At 35.8% G+C, this 11051-nt stretch overlaps 1 protein-coding gene across 1 annotated transcript; it reads left to right on the forward strand.

The window, feature by feature from the left end:
- The first annotated feature begins 3027 nt into the window (after positions 1-3027).
- Positions 3028-5288, forward strand: LOC104414412. Its single transcript, XM_010025512.3, is given in 3 exon segments — positions 3028-3432; positions 3435-3718; positions 4806-5288. Coding segments are annotated over 3 exon segments (639 nt in total). The 5' UTR covers positions 3028-3243; the 3' UTR covers positions 4972-5288.
- Positions 5289-11051: the final 5763 nt, after the last annotated feature.

The following is an 11051-nucleotide window of genomic DNA, read 5'->3' on the forward strand; positions in this document are numbered from 1 at the left end:
TACGACAAGATCTAGATTTTTTTTTTTTTTAAATATAGGTTTTTTATTTTGTTAGTGACCGGATAATGCAGTGTCAGACTCATTCCCTATTTCTTCAGATCTATATTCACATGAACATCTTCTTAATTATTATCAATGTCTCACATAAAGGGGAGTAGAAAAATAAGCTCTATTCAATTTAGACAACTTTCATGGATGGAGGATCTTTGAATTGCCGATTTCTGGAAGGAACCGCTTCATAATCCATCACCCTTTGCCTGATTGCAAGCTTCACGCCTCGTCCATGACCCAACCTGCAAGCTCGTACACGTAGGTGTTTTTATTAGTTGGTGCGGGGCTCATCCATGTCTCCAAGTCGTTCATGTGCCATGTGAAGTCCTAACCCATGACTGCCAGGCACCCGAGCTCCCTCACCAACTGGGTGAGCCGGTCCATGGAATTACCATTCTTTAGAGGCAACAAATTGGAGTAAAATTCATAAGAATTAGAGCTCGAGTTGGGTCGGGTATGGGTTGAGTTCGGGTCAAATTTAGTATGGATCGTTAAAATTATATAGCCAAAAAAAAAGAAAAAAAGAAAATCGGAATCAAATCGATTAATTTAGGTTGAATTATTTATGACCTAACCAAATCCACCCATGTGATGGATCTAGAAATAATCCTAACTAATAAGAACCCTAACAGGGGAAGGCCCTCAGACCTCCCTATTAGGGGTGACAAAATAGGTCAATGACCCATATTTTAACTCACATTTAATTGATAGGGTAGAGAATGGGTTAGTTAAAGTTTTAATATGGGTTTAAAATGAATTTATTGCAATAGAGCCCAATTGGAAAATGGGTTATAAATGAATATAGGATAGACCCATTTATAACCAATTAATAATTTAACTTAGACCTACTGCTTTCCAGTTTTCACTGAGCCCTAGCACATGACTAACGCCTTTGCTCTCGTTTGATGTCATTGCCCTCATCACCATGGTCTCGCTTGCTTGTCACCGTCCACCACCCCAACTGTACTGTGCTCACCTTCGTCTCTTCATTGAGGGATTTGACGAAGAGGGAATCAAAGGAGGGAAGGTGGGAAGGGAAGGAGGAGTAGGAGGTGAGGTAGCATTTGAAGGAAGGGAAGGGTTTAGGTTTTTGGGAAGAAGAGGTGGCATATGATCAAATTAAGGAGACGGAGACACATATCGAAAAGAAGGGAGAAGATTTGATAGTTCAAAATCCAAAATTCATATCTCGATATGTAAAATTGTCGGAAAAGTGAGCTTATCATTTTTAAGGTTGACATGAAGTACTTGATTTATTTTGGAGTTTACAATATGAAGGGAAAAAAGTAAGTCATTTAAAAAAAACTTGGTCAGTCATTATAAATTGAATAAATATATATTTTTTCCATTTATGAAAGTTTGAGTTCGCTTCTTCTATCGTGAAAGGATGAATCATCAAATAGATCAGCCTATAAAAGATATGATCGGTGCTAAATATCGTCATTAAAGTGATTTTACCTCAAATTTCTTTTCTTTTCAAGTCATTGGTGGGAATCAACCCCTATTCTTTTGAATGGAGTTATCCTCGAAATTTTTCCATCTTTGAGTAAAAACAAAAACAAAATAAAATAAAAGAATGAGAAAGTAGTATAAAGTTGCAATCTCCACAACCAGACAAATTGATAAAGAGAGAGAGAGAGAGAGAATCACGGAGTAAATAAATAAGGATATATAAGTTCCCAAAAAAAAATCTCTTTGAAGATTGAAATACAACTATTTAAGATGTGGAAATAGCTCCACCTACATCAATCTTCCATATTTATGACGTGGAAATAAGGGCATCATAGCCAACTATTATCTCAGCAATACGACCCCCCAACCCGCATTGCCCTCTCTGCTCCCCTGATCTAAGGTTGATCTCAAATTTGAGGTGTCGATCTGAACGGATCTTCAATTTATCTCTCGGTAGACCATAAGGAGGAATTGGTATGGAACCTAAATTTTATCTTATCATGTTTCATATAAAATTTGAGTTGAGAAGTACATGAATTTGGTTATTGAAGCATATTGTCAAGTAATATCACTAGCGCAAGCTTTTATATTTATTTTTTTCTTTTTGTGATGGATGTGTCATTTTTTTGTATATCCTTCTTTATTTCTAAGAAAATCATGGATCATATTGACAAATTATTAGATTAAGTTGAATCAATCAACAAAATATAATAGCAATCACATCCGAGTAATTTAAAAAAATCATACATACATGACCAGATGAACTAGTTAAAGCTCATAAGAATAAAAATATTAAAAAGGTCGATGATTAGTGATGATGGGTTTAAAGAACTTAAAGAAAATATTACAAAAGTTCATTTAAAGAATTGCAAAAAGAAAAAGAAAGAAATAAAGAAAGAGAGAGTGTGGCCATTATCCCCTTGCTACTGCAAAAGAAGGTACAGAAAATTTAAAAAGAAAGTTGCAAAGATAATGTAAAAGAAGCCAAGTCACCCCAAGATATCGGCTGATGTGATTTTCTTCAAAAGCACGATGCTGGGCTAAGAGAGAAGGGAGCTGATTTTTTGACCGGGCTCGTTTTGCGCGTCAGTTTTGGTCGTTCCTGCACATGGACAGCCAGGACAGGGGAATACAGATCCCGGAAACGATGGCATTTCATTCCCATTTCCAGATCCCTAAAACGATGGCATTTCGTTCCCATTTCCAGGTAATATGTGCTGCCAAGTAACCGGATCGTTCCTAGACTCATTCTCATACCCTTTTCCTAAGACTCCCGTCTACCAAACAAGGCCGAAGATCGCCTCAGGCTGCGCAGAGAGGGGGGAAAGAGAGAGAGAGAGAGAGAGAGAGAGGTTATGGGGTCTTAGGTTTTGATGTAACTAGACAAGGTGCAAGGATCTCTATCGTTTTGCAATATGTTATAACTTTCTATTTAGGACCTGTTCTCATGGTTGGATCTTCTGTACATGTAGCGTGTAGACAGCAAAGCATCACTTACATACAATAAGGAAAAAGAAAAACACAAACAACAACCCATAAAGCCGATTACTACGTGCACAGCATAATTATGCATCTCAACGTGCGCAAACAAACATAGATCAAGACAGCCTCATATTCCTCGTCACCTTCCCCTCTCCGCTTCCCCCCCATCCAAAGAAAAAAGCACTCCTCCTATCTCGTTGTCGCAGTTTTTTGTTGCGTTATTGATGGTATTAGCAGCGGTGGCAGACGACCGCCACCATGGAAGTTGTTTCCCCGACGACGGCCCCACGGAAAGTCATGGTGGTCGCAGATCCCACCCGTGAATCGGCTGCTGCGCTCCAATACACCTTGTCGCATGGGGTGGTTGAGCGCGACGAGCTGATCCTCCTCCACGTTGAAAACCCTAGTTCGTGGATGACCACACTCTCGACGCTGTTCAAGAGGCCGATCTATGTGGCCTCAGGAATAGCCAAATTGGCAGCAGCCGTAGGGCGTCCATGGATCAGAACGGAGGCAGCGAAGGAGGCGGAGGTGGGGGATTGGAGGTGGATTTTCTTGATGAAATGAAACATTTGTGCGAGGCGGCACAGCCGAATGTTCGGGTACAGACAGCAAGAGTAGAACTGGAAGGGGATAAGGATAAGGCTTCAGCTATTCTCTCACAATGCTCATCGCATGAGATCGACGTGCTCATCGTGGGGCAGCGCCGGAGTTTTTCCACAGCAATATTAGGGTAAGATCAATTGTCTCTCTTTTGGATGTTATTGTTAGGGTACTTTTGAGATTTAGCAGATACCAAGACGATTTTGCTGATGATAATGTGCAATTTGCTTGTGCTTATACCATCTTTACAATGTCATATTGAATTTGGTTAAGGGCATGCATTCCGATTTCTTTTACGCTCTTGTTGCATGTCAATTTAGACCCTTTCTATGGGGTCACTGACCCATTGGTCTCTCAAACCATGTTTTCAAACGCTGATACAATGTTATGGTAAACTATGAAGATCTTCGCATCAATATGTCCCTGTCATACGTTCAGTAATTGGAAAAGCTATCATCCACCAGTTGTTAAAGCATTATACTTTATTGTACTTTACCTCTTGAGTCTGTTGCATTATTACAATTTATTTGGAGAAATGATCATTACAGCTAGGGTTAAATTTGTTGTGATTTTCTGAGGTAGCAAGTGCAATGGATATTTAGTTGATATCGTAAATGTCAAGACTCAAAAAGAATTTAATCAGGGCAAATAACGCTTCCAGATTTAAGTAAACTACTCTGCCACAAATTGCAATCGGAGTTTGCTGTCCGAGTAACTATTTCTGTTTTGCATATAAGATGAACAACTTAAGCTCATGTACTTTTACAACACGGGTTATCAGAACCCTTTAATCCAGTAATCCCGACAGACGCACACAAACCGTTTAGCCATACATGGAAAGTTAATGCTTATATATGAATTATGTTCTATGCAAGAAGTCACAATCATAATGGAAAACAATGTGGGGCTCACACGTATCCAATTTCTTCAAGCTGCCAGTTCTTTTTGTGTTTGTCTTTCTCTTCATTTCTCTTGATGTGGACCCATTGGGTTATAAGAAATGCACATTCAGATTCATTTTCGAAGATTCTGGCTTATCAATAATTGCACAAATTTCATCTTATGTCCGCAAAACCACATGCTTTGCACGTTCAAATGCAAGCACAAGATATGTGGAGCTTGTCGCTAAAGATGTGATCAACCAGTGACGTCATTATTATGGTCCCTGCTGTTATTGCTTGTTCTGTTGCCCTTTGAAGCTCCTCTAATTCAAACAGATGTAGGAGACGTGGCGGGTCGATGATAGGCACTAGAATGACAGACCTGGCAGAGTATTTGATAGAGAACAGCAAGTGCACCTGTGTTGGGGTTCAAAAGAAGGGTCAAAATGGAGGTTACCTTCTCAACACCAAGACATACAGAAACTTCTGGCTATTGGCATGATGACAACCCGCCTGTGCTTTCGCGTTCACAAAGTGTCTCTTGCTTCAACCAAATGATCACATCCGAAGGCCTAAGAAGCCACAATTCAAGCCTTACACCCCAGATCTGCCTTGTGGCCCCTTGAGTTGAAAGTAAATCATTTCTTGGCATTTCAGTGGAGCTCAGAAATGTTAGAGCAATCTCCGAACAACTTCCTTGTAGTAGTGAAAACTGTGTGAAACTGTGTATTTCTCTACCTGATTCCACCACCTCATTACTTCTGTAAATACCAGAGACATGGCTGGCTCCTAGGGAACCAGTCTTTTAAATAAAGAAAACTGCAGATTTTCATTATCTTGATCTTACACTATCATGGAGGAAACACTACTAATCTCCTTCACAAGAAATAGAAAGAAAGTAATAAAAGTGACCATGGAGTGATATCATAGACACGGCCTTTGCTTTGAACAGAGACTAATTTCCTTTGCTTCTTCCATATCGGGGATTCTATTTTCAACAAATTGATAGCATAGGGTCACCAAATAAAAAACCAAAGTGCAAGGGTTCTTTTTTTTTTTTTTGGGTAAATCCAAGTGACATTGCTTCGAAATCACTTGTGATGCCCCCACGTCCCACATTACATTGGAGAAGACTTTTGAATTGATTCACGAGTTAGACTAAATCTCAAATAGTTATCCAACCTCATACCTTAGTGATAGTCATAGCGGATATCATTGCGTATACATGTAATGGTTGATTGATAACTTTAGATTTCGAGGACAACATGCTTTTAACTAAATCGTTAATAGGATATTCTATAACAAATTTTCTATAGTAATAGAATAAACTTGTAACTTGAGGGAGGAGATAAGTGTGGAAGTCACCGTAAGAATTATTGTGGCCCACATGATTTTATTAATTAATGGTTCAATAAATTTTAATGCTAAAATATATTGATTATGAGAAGTTATGATTAGGATGAAATGGTACAATCCTAGTTAAGAAGTTATAATTCTTCCGAATAGGTGCGACTCTTTTGGAAGTTAAAAAATGTTTTGATGGAAGACGCCTATTGATAGCATGTATAAATAAGAGTCTGGTCCTCTCTCCACCTATGATATGAGAAACTTACAATGTATTTTATCCTCTATTAGACAAAATACGTTAAGAAAAAAGTGGGTTAAGAGAGAAATCAGATTTCTTCATCTCTTTAGTTTTACATGACAAATATCTTCAAAGGGTATTGGGTATGTCTTCATCCCTCTTATCGTGAAAATCATGAAGATCGAAGATCTTGTGTTTTATATCTTTCGTATTATAGAATTACATTATTGCTTATAGTTGGTATCGGGCGTGGTTTAAGATATCAAGATTTTCATTTATTGAAATATTGTTTATGGATGAAGATTTATTGAACGACGATGGTCCATTTCATGTCATCTGATGTTGTTTAAATGATTCTGTCGGAGGAAATCCGAATGATGAAAGGTTTGATGGAAAATGGGGTGAAAAAACATAAGAAATCATTAAACAAAAGCCAAGGAAGAAGGCACGTGGAAGACATGCGCCCCACGAGCTCCCCATGCGCACTAAACGGTTAGGCGCGTGGAATCCACACACCACGCGCCCATGCATGTTGGAGGGCCTAGCGCGTGGGCACGACAATGAAGGCAAGTGGCATGCACGTGCCTACTCCCCCTCCCCCATATTATTACAGTTTTGCCCCTAGTGTGTTTACTTACGTTTTTTCACTTTGTTGTTTATTTACAATCCTGCCCCTATCTCCATTAGATAAATACGATTTTTCCCTTCTCGATGGTTATTTATATTTCTGCCCCTATCTACTGGATAATTATGATTCTCTCATGATTGATTATTTACCATTTTGCCCTGGATGTTAAATTTATGGTCTTGTCATTGGGTGTAATTTGGAGAATGTGCTTTATGATATTAATAGTTCAAATAAGAATGGTTTGTTAGTCACCAAAGTGGCCAAACTTTTAACATGCTTTTAATTTTTGATATTGTATATTATTTTATTCAATTACCCTTGATTAATTGATGCTATGATTGAAATTGATATGTTAATATCCTTATTGATGTCGTGGGTATATTGAATTTCATTTACTATAAGAACTTAGGGATTAACCCAAAGGTTAATTAATTTCTTATAATTCATGGACATAATAGTTGGTAAATAATATTTCTTGTTAAATTTGTTTGTGTATGCAAAGATAACAAACAAAATTTTAATGAGATATATTTATTATTGCTAAATTAAAGTTATTAGCATCATTATTATTTAATGTTTGGTTGTATATCGTAGGATCACCCAAAGGAAAACTATGATGTACATGTATTGTTTAATTTGAATTTGATTATCTGATATTTTTAAAGCATTAAAATATGAGTATTTTCTTGCATATTTGCTATATATGTACTTGTTTCACTTTATTTGCACGTTTAGTCTATTCTTTTGTTTAATGGAACAAATTTCTCTGATTAAAGTGAATAAGGTCAATTTCACTTAGGTGTCTTAGACCTTGATTTAGGACTCCAAATTGAAAAACTAACTATTATTACTTATGAGAGTAATGATGGTGAAAAGTTTTCCATAAAGCCCAAGAAAGATAGAACAAGCTAAGCTTAATATTCATGCAAATGACAATTACAAACAACTTAAAGACTATTCTTCCTAAAATTGACAGTGTTAAGGAATTTATGAAATTTGTAAAAAAAATATTCTTAGATTGTTGATAAGTTACTTATTGGTATATTAGTGAGCACTTTGACCACCATAAAGTATGATGATTCACGTACCATACATGAGCATGTTCTTGAGATAACAAGCTTAGCAACAAAGTTAAGGACTTTGAGAATGAATGTAAATGAGTACTTTTTAGTACAGTTCATACTAAATTCCTTGCCTCTTGAACAATATGGACTATTTCAAAGGAATTAAAGTACTATAAAGGATAAGTGGAATGTAAATGAATTGGCAAGTATACTTGTTCAAGAGAAAACAAACATAAAAAATCAAAAGCCTCATTCCATTCATCTCCTGAGTCATCAAGAAACTGAAAAGAATTCCAAAATGGAAAGTGGAAAGAGCAAGAAGAAAGAATTACACATCCTAAATGAATATTCTAAGACTTTTAAATCCACAATAAGGAACACAATCTTATTAATTGTCACTTTCATTATAAAATTGGACACTTGAAGAAAGATTTGAAGCATAAAGTTTGGTTTGAAAAGAAAGATGAGCCTTGTGCTTTAGTATATTTTGAATCAACTTTTACTCGTAATAACTAAAACAACAAATCAGCCTAACCGGTTGAATTGACCTCGACAAAATTCATAAAGCAATTAAGGTGTTCAAGCTTTAGGACACTTTACATATCTCATTATATTTACCGAATATCTTATTAATGTTGAAGCACTAAAGTTGCACATAATGCTATAATTAAGCTATACCACATATTATTTAGGTAATATTAAGTTATTTATGGAATCACAGACATGTTGGTCTAAAAATGATAATGGGTTAAATTATCTTTTAGAGTGATCCGCATCTTAATCACTCACTTGTTTAGGTCGGTGTCCCAAAATCAAAGGGTTGGTTGAGTTTATAAGATTGATTTATGTTACATTAAACTCAAAAGTGCACTGCCAATTTTTAACTTAAATCTTTTGAAGACAAAATTTATTGAATGCCTAATGGAAATCCTAAAGTTACATAAATTTGTTAGATAACTAACAAGGATTTATTATATAATAAAGAAATCAAGAAGGAGGAGATAATCGTCAGGTTGCTAAACCGAATACTACTCGCATTAGAGTTGTATTCCTAGTTAGAATTGCTTAATCCGAAAATTACATACAAGAGATATGTGATAGTTTCGCCCATTTGGTCACCGGAGGATTTTTTTTGACCTTTAACAATCAATTGTATAGCACATTTGTAAATTATACCTCGGAGAAGAATTTCAAGTATTTTGAATCATATTTTATTTAAGTTCTTCATAATACTTTGTGGATTGATTTTAATGTCATCACTCATGTGTCACGGGCCGATTGATCTAGCGCTCCATAACCCGTGCGGCCTTAGGATTTCTCCCAAGCAGCCTTACTCACACTTGACTCATAAGGATATTTCACTTGTGAATGAGTTGATATAATGAGAGGGATATGACTCATATATATACAAATATAGGACAAATCATATCCTTTGGATCTCTCCTCGATCATATAGTAGATATCATATCTCCCCAGCTACTAATTACCCATTTTATTATGTGTTCGTACATTTATCATATTACCTGCCCCTAGAGTATTCTAGAATACTCGAAAAACCTTAGGACTTAAGGATACCAATTGAGGGTCGCTTGTTTCAGGATTGGTCATGGTCGTCATACCAAAACCTCTTGGATCGTCCCTTTCTTCAAGCCATAACACATGTGAAATACAATGTAAAGATTTATTACGATCCAAATCATAAAAAGCCAAGTGAAAGTTATATGATTACAAGGAAAAAAAAAAAACTCTAGTTGAAAGCATTGGCACTTATCATTTGATTTTAGATAATGTACATTATTTAGATTTGTTCCAGAATTCTTTATGTACCTATATTTTCCCAAAGTTAGCTTCTTTGCCAAAACTTGATGTAACGGAATTTTCTTATAAGTTTGGTTTAAAATCTTTCAATTTATTTAAGAATGACTATCTTATTAGAAGTAAAACTTTATGTGATGGTTTCTACAAGTTTAAACTCAATAATACTTTTGTTAAAACCTTAATGATCTTACATCATCATGTAGGCACTAAATGAGATTTAGTGGATGCGATTCTGCTTACTTGTGGCATAAGCGTTTAAGTCATATACCAAGGAAAGAATGCAAAAATTAGTGAAGAATGAAATTATTTCGAACTTGGATTTTACTGATTTTGGAGTGGTTATTGATTGTATTTTATGTAAAGAAACAAAACACACTAAGAGTGGTACCACAAGAAATATAGAATTTCTTGAAATTATACACATTGATATATATGATCCTTTTGATATTTTATCTGTTGGTGGAAAAAGTTATTTAATCACATTTATGAATGATTTTTCACATTATGGTTACATTTATCTATTGCATGATAAATCTCGATCCGTGAATGCACTTGAGATGTATATTAAAGAAATTATGAGACAAATAGATAAAAATGTGAAAATTATAAAGTCAAATAGAGGTAGTGAATATTATAGAAAGTCGATGAATAGAGATGATGTCTAAGTTCATTTGCTAAATTCCTTGAAAGAGATGGCATTTGTGCTCAATATGTGATGTTGGATACACTTTGCAATAAAATAGTGTAGTGAAAAGTGTAATCGTACTTTAATAGAAATAGGTATGAGTATAATAAGTTATTCATCTTTACCATTATCTTTGCGGATGTATACATTAAATATTTCTATGTATTTATTAAAAATGATTCCTAAAAGGTAGTTTTAAAGATTCCCTTTGAACTCAGTGGATAGAATGAAATCTAGTACAATTGTATCTTTGGGGTTGTACAATAGAAGTAAGATTTACAATCCACATAAAAAATGGATTTAAGAACGACTAGTGGTTATTACATTGGTTATGCAGAGAATCAAAATGTGGCACCCCAAAACGACCCCGATTCGTTAGGGTCACCACAGTTACATTCCCCGTAGCATACTACTTTGAGACCAAGAAATTTTAACATAACTTATAATATTTGGGGGTTTTCATTTGTTTTCTTTAGGTCCTAGCGCAAATAATACGGCGGAAGCATAATTCGACTACCCTTCATCAAAATATAAAGTGATGCACACCATACTAAAACTTTCATAATTTAGGCCGAACACTTTTATTTATATAAGGGATGGACTGTGATAGTTGGTACAACAAAACACCGAGGTCTTTTTGTGCCCTGGCGATTACAAAAGAAAACCAAACTTCTATCCTTGGATATCATCTGCATCCATCCATCACCCATGTGTCGGCGTCCCAAAATGCATCTCTTGCTACCTCGACTCTAGGTCATATCCAGTCAGGTCTGTTGGCCTAAGTGGTGGTGGCAGCACCCTT

The sequence above is a fragment of the Eucalyptus grandis genome, chromosome 8, assembly GCF_016545825.1.
Source record: "Eucalyptus grandis isolate ANBG69807.140 chromosome 8, ASM1654582v1, whole genome shotgun sequence".
Taxonomy (NCBI): domain Eukaryota; kingdom Viridiplantae; phylum Streptophyta; class Magnoliopsida; order Myrtales; family Myrtaceae; genus Eucalyptus; species Eucalyptus grandis.